Source organism: Melospiza georgiana, chromosome 4 (assembly GCF_028018845.1).
Source record: "Melospiza georgiana isolate bMelGeo1 chromosome 4, bMelGeo1.pri, whole genome shotgun sequence".
Classification (NCBI taxonomy): Eukaryota; Metazoa; Chordata; class Aves; order Passeriformes; family Passerellidae; genus Melospiza; species Melospiza georgiana.
The window spans coordinates 61,169,830-61,182,561 of NC_080433.1; the positions used below are offsets into that span (position 1 = coordinate 61,169,830).

General features: G+C 39.4%; 1 protein-coding gene across 3 annotated transcripts in view; it reads left to right on the forward strand.

The window, feature by feature from the left end:
* The window catches only part of PLXNB2 (plexin B2), a 251,221-nt gene extending 240,360 nt beyond the window's left edge, over positions 1-10,861 (forward strand). For all 3 annotated transcript variants that reach the window (XM_058022296.1, XM_058022297.1, XM_058022295.1), the window contains exons 33-39: positions 122-276; positions 1,872-2,032; positions 2,613-2,760; positions 3,260-3,324; positions 4,009-4,084; positions 6,081-6,155; positions 8,970-10,861. In XM_058022296.1, coding sequence (XP_057878279.1) covers positions 122-276; positions 1,872-2,032; positions 2,613-2,760; positions 3,260-3,324; positions 4,009-4,084; positions 6,081-6,155; positions 8,970-9,074 — 785 coding nt within the window. In that variant the 3' untranslated portion in view covers positions 9,075-10,861. The remainder of the gene's footprint in view (positions 1-121; positions 277-1,871; positions 2,033-2,612; positions 2,761-3,259; positions 3,325-4,008; positions 4,085-6,080; positions 6,156-8,969) is intronic.
* The last annotated feature ends 1,871 nt before the right edge of the window (positions 10,862-12,732 follow it).

Consider the following 12,732-nt stretch of genomic DNA (forward strand, 5'->3'; position numbering starts at 1 on the left):
ATCCCTTTGGCAAGAGGGCAGGTATGTTAAGGACAGGGAACGTGTACACGTGTATATGATTACTTTGTGTTGCTGTTTTGGGGTGGGTGTTTTTTATAATTATTGCAATTACTGTTTCTAGGGCATGCACTCCTGGAAGATGAAAACAAGGTCTGGCATCTAGTCCGGCCAGTGGATGAAATGGATGAAGGGAAATCAAAGCGGGGCAGTGTGAAGGAAAAAGAGAGGACCAAAGCTATTACAGAGATCTACCTGACCAGACTTCTTTCTGTGAAGGTAGGGCTCAGATGTGCTGTAGTTAACTTTACTTCTACAGATTTTGATACACAACTGAGGCAATAGATGCAAATATTAGTCATGTGTTCATCTGCAGTTTGGAATATGTGCCATGTACATACAAGCTGGTGTTCAAGGCTTCAAGTGATTAACATGCCCTGAGGAGCTTTACTGGGAAGGAGATAATGTACAACTCCTGCTCAAAGCTGAGAACCATGATTGTGTGATTGTTAAATAAAGATTTTCCTGGCAAGACAAAGATGGATATTCTGCTCTGTGCCACCTGTTTAAATAATACTTTGTTGGTTTTTCTTTTGAACTGAATGCTTTATAAACTCTTATATTTCCCTGTTCTTGTATGGGATCAATGTTCCAGTAAAACCCAAAAAAAAACAAGTTGCCAAATAATAATAGTGCTTTTATAGAATTTTTTGTGCCTCTACTGCAGAATTGATAACGAGCAAAATAATTTTTTAAACATTTCTCCATGAAGAAAGAATTAGAATTTAGAATAATGTGTTTAATGACCACAAAGCCAGGCTCCTTTTGTGAAAATGAAGTCAGTCTGGCTCCAGCTAAGGCCACTTGTCCAAGCATGGAAGTGGATATGAAGGAAAGTCTTTGGCTAGATGACATAGAAGAGCCAAAAAGATGCTTGCATCCCTTTCTTCTGATAATAAAGCCACTGCTTTGTATTCCCAATAACCATTTTATAGGTTATTACCAAGTCTGGAGCTTTACTGACTCATAAAATGTTGGTGAGGTGTTACAGCTGAGATCACAGCTACCCCTTCAGCCCTGGGACTTGTGTGTTCTGGCTGACAGCAGAATGTCTCAGAGCTCCTTGCCATCTGGCTCCCTTCCCTGTTTGGAGGCTGTCAGCTGGAGTCATGGCTGGGAAGAGGATGCAGCCCTTTAAAGGTCCCTGTAGGGCCAATCAGTTGGCTGGGGATGAGCTCTGTGTGGCCTCAACAGGGTCCTCTCTAAAACAAGGGGACAGTCGCAGGGGTTGCCATTGCTAAGATCCAGGCTGATGCCAGAATCCAACAACTTCTTGGACACTTCACTTCTGGACTCTGTGGATCCCATGAAGCTCAGTCAGACTGGATGTCTGATAAGGCCCATGTGCCTGCCCTTTGACAAAAAGGGCAAATGCTCACTGGTACTTCTTCCTCTCAGTTTGTCTTTAAAAATTGCAGTGCTCTGCTGTCAGAGAAACTGGATGTGGGAAGCTGAAAAACCTTTAAAAAGTGGCTAAAAATTATTTCATGTGGGCAATGATCCCGAAGGGTAAATGTAGCAACCAATTTCTGTTTCTTCTGTCAAGCAGAAGGCACACCTTGCTGTGCAAACCATAGGATCTCTGGTGAAGTCACAACCTTTGAGTCTAGAACATTAAATTGTGCTTTAGAAGGTCTTTACTGTGTTGGCAGTTTACAAAGTCACTGCTCTAAGAAATTGCTTACTTTTTGTCACTCTTAGCCCTCAGGATAAAGGCTATCAGTGACAGCAGCTGGATTATGTCCATAGGAATAAAAGATGCTGAGTTCAGCTTGTAACACGAATGAAACTGATTTTTTAAAATTTGCTTTTAGGGGACACTTCAGCAGTTTGTAGATGACTTCTTTCACAGTGTGCTCAACTCAAACCATGTGGTACCACCAGCTGTGAAGTACTTCTTTGACTTTCTTGATGAACAAGCAGAAAAACATGACATCAAGGATGAAGATACCATTCACATCTGGAAAACAAACAGGTACAGTATGAACGGAGTCATTCATGTATTTCAGAGAAATAAGAGTATAATTCCCAGGTATATACTAACACTCTTACCATAAATCAAAGTAAATGTCATTTATAATCCTCAGAATTTTGAGATAATATGTTTGTGTGATGAAAAGGATTCCCTGTAAGCCTAAGAAGAGGCAAAAAATGAAACAAGTTTACCTATGGGATTGTCACTGGCAGATTTACCATGTTTTACTTTTTGTCTTTCCTCAGAGAAGAGGAAAGCAAGAGACAAATGGGACTAGATTTACCTGTCAAATCACAAAATCTAATACATACTACTTTGTAGCTTCCCTGACCATGCATACATCCTTCCTTGCTCTTTTGGGGCACTCAAGGTCTTTCTCATATGAGTTTTCCTGAGAGTGAAGAGTTGATTTTCAGGCATGGAACCCAGACAAGCTTGTATAAATATTGAAATATAAAATTAAACATCACTGTTGTGAGGAGATGAAAATGCAAAGCCCATACTTGATTTCATGTGCTTTTCTTGTTGTAGAATATTTATTGTGTAAAAAGGATTATTTATCTTTTTCTTTGCTTTGTAGCCTGCCTCTTAGATTCTGGGTAAACATACTGAAAAATCCCCATTTCATCTTTGATGTTCATGTTCATGAAGTAGTGGATGCTTCCTTGTCAGTCATTGCACAGACTTTCATGGATGCTTGCACAAGAACAGAGCACAAATTAAGCAGAGTAAGTGATTTGCATTCTACATCCTGACTATGCTCATTCCTGACGAGACAAAGGGCATCCTCACAGACAATACCCATTCTCTGAGGAGATACAGCCTTGATCGTTTCTTTTTAGTTTTATAATGAAGTTAACATTTCATCACTTAACAGGTGGGTGAACTGTCAGTATTTCTGTGTAGTCTGCCAATTGATGCTATTGAAAAAGTAGCAAATAGCAACTGCTTTTAAAAAAGGATGTTTAAAAACTGAGTATTTCAGGTCCACCAATAATTTATCATCACCTAGCATTAATACGTTTGTAAAACTCAGCAGTAATACCATGTGTAAGCACCATCTTTTTATTAAATAATCCCACCTTTGTTAATAAGTATCCAAATGTTAATATCTGTTAAGCTCAAGTGTAGGTGAATATAAAGGCTTGATCCTATATTCTTGACTTTCTTTTGCTTCCTAGAAATGTTCATAAATAACTACATTTTTCCATATTCTAAATTTTTCAGGATTCTCCGAGTAATAAATTACTTTATGCGAAAGAAATCTCTAACTATAAGAAAATGGTGGAAGAGTAAGTATCAACTCTTTTCATGATTTTTCAGTTTTTAGGATTTTAAGCCTGTGTAAGAGGAAAAGAGAATGCTGATATAGTCAAAGTCAGCTGTCAAATATTAAAAATTTTACACCCAAAGGTTTAAAGATGCCCTTGGTGGTGGCATTGGCAGAGTTGAAATGGAGCTCCATTAGGACCCAGTGCATATTCTTGTCTGTACAGACAGATGAATAGATTTATTCAGGAGAAAATATGATGCTGTTTTCTGCAGTTTGCTACCCACATGATCTGTCTAACAAATGCTGCACTTCCATAAGTCAGTAGAGACCAAATCCTGAAAACATTTTCAGAAACATTTTTTTTTCTATGCTGTCTCTGACTTTATTCATTTAATAATTGGAAATTCTGTTAATATCATGGAAGATCTGCCAAACAAAAAAACTCTTGACAGTTTTAAGACCTAAAATAATCATTATCTGCAATTATAGATTTTTTTTTCCTCTGGTACGTTCCTGTACAATCAGGTAAGATTTACCTCTACTGCAAAAGTTCTAATATTGGAGAGCAGGATTGCTGAAGGAATCATTGGTCTGTTGTGTCTTCTTCCTATGTTAGTAAGGAAACATGTTTGAAATAATGGCAGAATTACCAGAAAGAAACAGTTTATTTTCTTAACTGAAACTCCTTTTTACTCTCTGGCAGTTACTACAAAGGTATTCGTCAGATGGTGCCAGTGAGTGACCAAGACATGAATACCCATCTAGCAGAGATTTCTAGGGTAAGAATAAAATCTATTTTCTTGTAGTGAAATTGGAGCCAAGTGTAATACTGGGTTTTTTTGTCTTCTCTTTCTATCTCAACAAATGGGGTCTTTTGTATGTGCAAATATCAGATGATTTCATAAATCTCTGAAATACTCCTGTTCATTGTAGTCATGCCAATATTTCAACCTTTGAAATGTTGATTATTGAATGGAATCAAGAATCCTTATTGTTATTAATGTATCTGAGTTACGTAGGAAATAGACACAGTGTTTGGGTTTTTCACAGCCATTGTGGCAAAATTATACATTCTTGAACTGTGCTTTCTCTCCACAGCATACAGAGGATTTTTAGCATTGATCATACTGACAACGAGTAGTGACTGAATTCACAGTGCTACCACAGCAAAAATTAGATTCCAGAAATTATAGAGGAGGCATGAACATTAAGTATAGCATATTTTAGAACAGTCTATACAGGGGCAATACTTCTGCTTTATGCTACATGTCAGAAGTTCATCATGCTCGCTCCGTGGCAGATTTTGCATTGTAGGTTATTTGGGTTACCTCACGTGGAGGAGAGCAGAGTGTGGTTGTTGCTGTCTGGGCCTTTGGCTGGAGATGGGTGGAACAAAGTCAGTACAAAACCTTCTTCAGCCTCGAAACAGCCTGTCTGCTGTGCAGCTCAGCTCAGCTCAGGCAGGCCCTTGCCTTTGAAGCACTCTATTTAACTTGGAGAACCCGGAGAGTCCCTCACCAGCCCTAAAGACGTTGTTTAGCCTGAGCAAGAAGGCAGTGTATTTACCGGCTGGTTTGCTCATTTGCTTAATTTAGTTGAAGAGTTCTAGCGTAAGGAGGATGTTTGGGGAATTTTTTGCGGTTTGTTTATTTCAGTGCCCTTAGGACCTAACATTTTGCAGATCAACATCCTCATGAGAGCATTTCTATTTTCAGTCATTTACTACAAAACTCATCTGCAGTGACATTTCATTTTACAGTTCACTTTATTTATTACATAAATTGAGATGTATATAAAATTAGAACATTTGGTGATTAAAAGCAAATTCAATATAATGTTTTAACATTAGCAGGATATGTTCCTCCTTTCTATTTTCATTATAAATTATGATCAAAATTAACATGGAAGGAGTGATTGAACACTGCAAATTTTGACCAGCTCTAAAAGTGACTTTTATAGAGCAAGGGAAGATGGATGTTTCTCTGCTGCTTTATCCCTGGCGTAATCATTTATGCCAGTAGCAATATTTTGCAATTCTTCATTTTCTTAACTAACTTAAAAGACTAAGGGCATAGCTAGAGACTTGAATCCTACACATTTGAATGAAGAACATCTGTTCAGACAGGTAGAGCACATTCACTAAATAAGTCATATGTGTGGGGGCAGGGGGAAGATAAGGTAATGGAAGGGTTATTTCCTGCTTCATTTGAAGTCCTTTCTCTCTCTCTCTTCTCACTATCCCCCCGCCTCCCCCCCCCCCCCACCTTTCTATTTCCATGTTTCGGTGGCTTTTTCCAAATGTACATGTGCTTATAATATTGATGAGTTACACCTTTGCTGTAGTGGAGTGTGAATAATTTCCAGGATGTAAAAAGAGCTGGAGAAAGTATTTCAAACACCCATGATGACTGTGTCAGAACCAATGCTTAATATCTCAACAATATGTAGATTGTACTGGGTAAATGCTTTAGCTTTTCACACCCATGCTGCTAACAGATGTTTGAGCTGTAGCCTGTGGTTTGATGTTCAGAATTCAAAATATCTTCCCCCTCCAACGCTGAGTTATGGGCAGGCTGGAAAAATACCAGAGGGAAAGCCTTGATCTAAAAATCACCAACCAAAAGTTTTCTCACTCCTTTTCTCTGCCCCAAGTGTCATTCAACAAAAATTAAACACAGAGCTTGCATTTGGAAATTTTGTCAGTTGTGCATGTGCATAAGTTTCAGCTGTGTGTGATCCTATTTTGACATGTTTGCTGCCTGCTTGTGTTAACAGGCACATACTGATTCCTTAAACACGCTTGTGGCTCTACACCAACTCTACCAGTACACTAACAAATACTATGATGAGGTAAGTCATGCCTTTTGTTTTCATGCTTTAATGTCAATGGTAAAAGGTTATGAAAGCTAACATTAGTCTAAAAGAGTGACTTCTGGATTTCACTGAATGATCAGGTAAAAAGCAGTGCTGAACAAAAACCTTGCAGTTATATACACTGCTTGGCAATTACACTGGTCAAGATAATGTCCTTATAAATGAACAATTTCATTACGGCTATCTGGTTTTGGTAGGGATAGTTTAATGGATAGTTTAACAAGATCTGAAAGATAAATAGATTTAAAAATCACTTCTCTTCAGTTCTACCATCCTAATAAATATATAACAATGTCACCAAGCAAAAAGTCATCAGAGCTATATCAGGTTTCAAGACAGTGTGCTTTTTTATTAGGAAAAATTTGCTAAACTTGTTTTGCTTGTAGGAATTGGAGCCATGACATTTTTATTAGTTAAAATGCTCTTTAAACTTCCCTGCGTGGTACCATCCCTGTTTTGCCATGCCAAGTGAAGTGCCTGCCTGCAGTAAACCAAAGCAGAGTAACTGTTGAATGTCGCCTGATTCAAAAGCAGGCTCACAGCTTCAGTTTAAAAAGTTTCTTTGGTTTTTCACACCCTGTGGAAAGGGGGACAAAGAATATCCCAGAGTAGCTGGGCTGTGGCTATGGCTCTCCAAACTTATTCTGAAGACAAAAAGAGAGAAGGAAACTTTTATTCAAAGGTTTCCATGGAAATGAATGCCTCCAGAAAACCCTCAGAATTGAAGCAAGTAAGAACAGATGCTGAATCAAAAAAGGAGCACAGTACATGTGAGCTCTATTCGCTCAGTCTTGCACCTCAGCACAGTTTGTGTTTTCACTTACATTCAGCACTAAAGACAGTGAGTCGCATCCTTCACTGCAGCTGCTTTATACAGGAGCAGCCAGCCTCTCACAGCTTTTAAACAGATGCAAGCAGGGAAAATCAAATCACCCTGAGAACCCTTGCAATGATGGTCAGTGGGAGAAGCAGACAGAGGAATGTAGGCCAGCCCCATGGCATTCCCTCACCCCTCACCACCAGTGCTAAGCTGGCTTTCAGCACCTTCCCAAATACGTCCGTAGTTTGACCTCTTACAAAAACACTCGGGGACCCTGAATGACAGCTGAACTGTAAATCCCTGATTCATCCACACCTCAGGCAGAGCCACCAGCCTGTGGCACTTCATCAGTGGCAGGCCAGCACACCCCAGTATGTAGCTGCAGCTCTTCGCTTCCATGTACATCACTGTGTAACAATGAGGTGCATGTGATGAAAAGGCTGCTAATTCAGAATTGTGGAGATAATCTGTCAAGAACCATTCAGTAAAATTAATCAAGCTTATTTATTTTCCATGAAAATGTTTTAATTTGCATAAATTGGAACATTTTGCAGCTGCCCTTGTCTTTATTACTGACACAGTGGTTCCCAGCATGTGCTCTACCTTCTGCATCTCTGCAGGGCTTGACAATGACTAAGTGGGTACATTCTAATTGTCCACATTTATAGGAAGGATATATTCACCAGTAGAGATAATCATAAATTATTTAGTCTAAATTTGAGGAGTTACAGCTAGATATAATTGTTTAAATTAAGGAAACAATATCAAATTAAATCAGGCCCAGTTTAAATACTGCAATAAGTGTTTATTAAGTCTGTCTTGTAAAAATATTTTCACGCTTTAAAAACAAATTCATTAAAATAATTGTTTCTAAACAAATTTGCTCCAGTGTTGGAAATGCAAACACTATACCAGCCCTTCAATGTGAAATTATTGGCCAGATTGATTCTGACGGCATTAATCTCCATTGTCAGTGGTGTTCAAGAAGTAATAAGAACCACGGGTAGTGACAGGCAAACTCCATTTTTCCATCTTTGTACTTGCAAGTCTATATAGTATTTAAACAGTGCTAAAGGTTTCTGCTTGATTACACTGTCAGACTTATATTAATAAAGCCAGTTCTAGAAAAGGAATGGTTTTGTCACATAACACATTTTTCTAATGGAGAAATCTAATAGCTGGTGGGAAAGTTTTCCTAAAGGATGGTGGAAATGAAAACCTTTCAAAACCTTTTGAATTTGATCTGGGAAACCCTAAAAACTCTATTTGAAGAAAAGCCTTCTCATAACAGCTGACCTTTACTGGCTCTTGTTTTCAAATCCCTTGTGTCTTAAGAGTCATATCCTCTTATAGATATTCTGTGCAGCAGAGGCTGTGGGATGCTGGGGGCTCCTCAGAGGAGCTATTTGCTTTCCTGAGCTATGCTGTGCTGGGCCAGAGTCTTGGCATTTCTTGGTGATAGCCAAAAGGGAGCTGCTGGCTTTATTCCTCATCTTGCCTACAGGCACAGGAGACCTTGCGTGGTCCTGCCACATGCCTGTGCATGGACCACCCAGCAGCTTCTCATAACTGCAGCTCATGGGGATGGGATATAATTACTGATGGTAAATGACCCTCAAGCTGTGTAGGGTGCACTGTATGTAAAAGCACTATTTCTTAAATAGCTCTGAGGAAATTCCTCCCCTGCCTGCTCCATCTTGGAATGTAATATTTTACAAGATAAAGCGCTATCTATTAATTTGCTTGTATCCCAACATAATGGGAAACATTACAGCAACTTATATAAAGTAACAATCATTTTTACTGCCTTTGTGAAAAAAATAGAACATGGGGCCTAATAGATGGACTTTGGTACAGAGTGAATGCAAAAGACTCTTTACAACCAAAGTAGTGTCAAACACTTGGTCTCAGAACTATGTCATACATTTTAAGCTAAATTATTCTAAACTTTCTGTGTTTATATCTTCCAGATTATAAATGCACTTGAAGAGGATCCAGCTGCACAAAAAATGCAGCTTGCCTTCCGTTTACAGCAAATAGCAGCTGCGCTAGAGAATAAAGTGACTGACCTTTGACTCAAAAGCCGCAATAAAGAAATCTGATCTGAAGATGTTGAAATTCATTCTTCCTGTTAAGGAAATAGTGTTCTATTTTTTAATGTATAATTACAACTTTAAATGAAAGATTTCATGGTTTTTTGATAGCAGAGGTGTAATGTAAAGAATTTTTACTGTAAATTATGCTTCTAATTAAAAGCTGTGTTGTGTGTAAATGAATCTTCTGTGGGAAAGAGTCCTTTGGTTGGGGGCAGGGTGGGGGGTGGAAGAAGAAAAACCTATCTTTCATTTGATTGAGTAGAATCTGAGACATCAGCATTTAGAATTCATTATGCAAGTAAATTCAATACCATAGCATCCTTTCTACCTTAAGCAATATTTGTACTTAGGAAAACAATAACATACTCAGACACACATGCAATATCCCCTTTTATTTTGATAACTGGAAATTGACTTCCATAGAGCTCTAAAACTTGGTCTGTTCTCATAATGAACATAGCGAACAAAGTGTCCATTTTCTCTGCAAGATCTAAAAATGGGATTTGCTACCACTCATGGTTCTAATTTAATTATTTATCTTAAGGGTGATGCACCCACCACAGTTGGATGTGAGAGAAATAAGTGTAATCTCAATGTAGAAGAGTTCTACTGATGAAGTCTTGTTCAGTTCAGAAATCACTGCAAAGAAGGAATCAGTCCTTAAAACTTTAAAACTCTTTGTTATTATTGTGAGTTTTATGATATATGCTAATGTGCCTTACTTGTACTAATTCTGTGAATCTGATGAATGGTTTTGTAAAAAGAAGCAGATCAGAAAAATAAGTATTTATGTGCTATTGAATGACTTTTGTGTGAAAAACATGACCAGCAGAATGCTTGTAATTAGCTGCTTGCCGAGAGTGTGCTGTTTAACATGATTCGATTATGTATAATACCCTCTTTTAGAATGGTTCTGATGATTTTTTATTTGAATCTTGGAACTGTCCTAGAAATACCATCACTTGTTTTTATTGTATCTGTGATGTAAAATACTACTATGATATTGGAAAAAATCATATACTCATCTATTGAAAACCACTCAGTCAGTTTTGAGCCTTGGAATGCTGCATTTGATTGAATACACACTATAATCCATAGCAAAGAAAATTGAAATAACTCGTCAGAAAGTGTGTGTTTACAATATAGGTAAGCGCCGTACAAATCAGAAAGTTAGGTACGTCTTCTTAAATTGCTGTATTGCACATCAGAGAACTTTACTTCTCTTTGTCTTGCAAGTTTTTGGCAGTAAAGTAGCATTTTAATGAAGTGCTGCCATCTGTACTCCTTCCTTCATTGTCCTGCCAAGCACCCGGACTCTGCTGACTCTCAGCAAGCTAATGCAGTGTCTGCGCCTGCTCTCCCTGCCTGGTAGGTTGTTACACACTGACTTTTACTGTCTGTTGATATTATTTTATTATCTCCCATTTTGAAAATTTCCTAGTATTTGTCAGTGGGCCTTTCCTTCAGTTTCTGAAAATCAAAAGCCTCACCAGAACTGGTTTCCTGCCCAGTAGGCTGTGAGCAGTTTTTTTGTTTGCTTTGTACTCGACTTCTCGCATTTGTCTATAATCATTCCTGAACCTGCCTGGGCTGTAACTTATTTTATACTGTTTAGGACTGAGCTATATGACTCCTACAGCAAGGTGCTTTGCCAGTTATTCTTTCATCAACAAAGGCATCCTAATTTCATGGCTAATCTGTTTCTTTTTCATTATTTGTAAATCCTGTTAATTGTAAATCAAATACAATGTTGTTTTTTCCACCAAGTGTCAGTGGATCTTTACTGAAACTGGGGGGATGGGTGTTGAAAGGATTGTAATGCTCCCTCTGGGAGTGATGGAGCAGCAGCGTCCATCAGTCTGTGGTTGGGAAAGGAGGAGCGCCACATATCCTGCAGATGGAATGCCTGACATCATGCCCTTTTTATTGGCATTTGCTCTGAAAAATGACAGTACTCTGGAGAAGCAAGGATGTAGTGCAACATAACAGAGTGAGGTCTTCTTGCCTGAGGTATCTTGGGACCTGAAAGCCAATTAAAATACAGTCTCAGCAGCATCTCTCCAGAGAGATCAGAAAGCCCTGCTTGAGCAAGCAGGGCTTTCAGAGGGAACATTACATGTCCCCCATCAGCAGTGACTTGACACAGAGCACTTGCAGGCTGCAGCTGTGGGACACAGCAGGGCTCTGGCTGGATCCTACCTGTGAGGCAACTGGCATGTGCGTCTGCTGGCATGTGCCAGTCCATCTTGGATCCATTCGTCATTCTTGGTGCCCCTTTCTCACATCCTGGGAAATTTGTAGGCTATCAGTGCTGCTGTGCCGCCTGCCAGGGAACACAGAGGCAGATTACTGTGAGCAGCTGCAGCTACAAAGAAACTTAATGCCAGCTCTTCAATTTCTTCAAGTCCCCTGTCCTGAAAGCACAAAGTTGGAATTTGAATTGAAGAACTGAGCTCGTTTATTTTATCATTTCCCCTTTTGGCTAAGTTCCTCCAGTGCTTGTTTTTCCACTCTGGTGCTCTGTTTTGTCCAGGCCTAGTTCAGTTTTGATTACATTTTAGCAATCTGATTCTTAAAACCTTCCTGCTCCTCATTTGGTTTCCGCTGCTCCTGACACCTGGTTCATCTACAAGATAAAAGAAAAAAAAAGCTCACTGGGGGTCTCCCTCCTTTTCACCCCTTCTGCAGCTCCTCTAAGTGGCACTTCTTAAAGCACAAGAACCTTCTGGCTGCCAAATAGAAATCACTTTACTCCACAGCAGCAGCTGTGAGTGAAGTTCCTTTGCTTGGACATCTCCCAGACCAAGCTTGGAGGCTGGTACAGGCACCACCCGCAGGTCTGAATCCCATTGCTGACAGCAGTCTCCCCAGGGTTTTGCTTGCCTCCTTACAGCAAACATTCAAATAGAGATCTCTTATGATAGGACAAGGTCCTTGCACCTGCTTGTTTGATGTGTAGTAACTCACCCAACTGAACAGGAATGGGTTTTTTTTGTTGTCTCTGGCCAAGAATTCACTCTCTATTCCTTGGTGCCAGGTTTCCCTCTGACACCTTACTTGATCTTTTTGCTGCTCTCTGTATGCTGTAGATTTATAAGCAAGTGGTTATAGGTGAAGAGGGCCTTGGCTAGTTCACATATGTGAGGCATTCATAATGCCTCCTGAAGATGACTTCTCTGATCAGTCTGTTACACCCTGCTTGATCCTGCCCCTTCTGCACCCTCCTGTGTTGCACGCATTTCTCTGCCTGCTGAGTCTGAGCCGTATTTACTTGCACTCTGAAGCTGGCCTTTCTGGTAACCTTTTGAAAATAAACAGAGCCATCACTATAAACAAAACCTTGCAGGGAATTCAGAAATTCAAACTGGAATTCACAAATTCACAAACTGTCGTAACACGGGAGGATTTTTAGCCAGCTGCATAAAGACTTAAAATGGCTCTGAGCTTGAAATTCAGCTGTCCTGGACTTACCAGCACTGATGAGTTTTTGTGGCCAGTACTTTACCATTCCAGGTTCTCCAGCTTTATTAGTAAGACAACCATTTTCAGTCCTTGATGATATGTACCTACATAGCCTAAAAACCCAATCTCAAAATCTGATAGGGAAGTCCCTCTTTGATATGCTTCCTAGGATTCC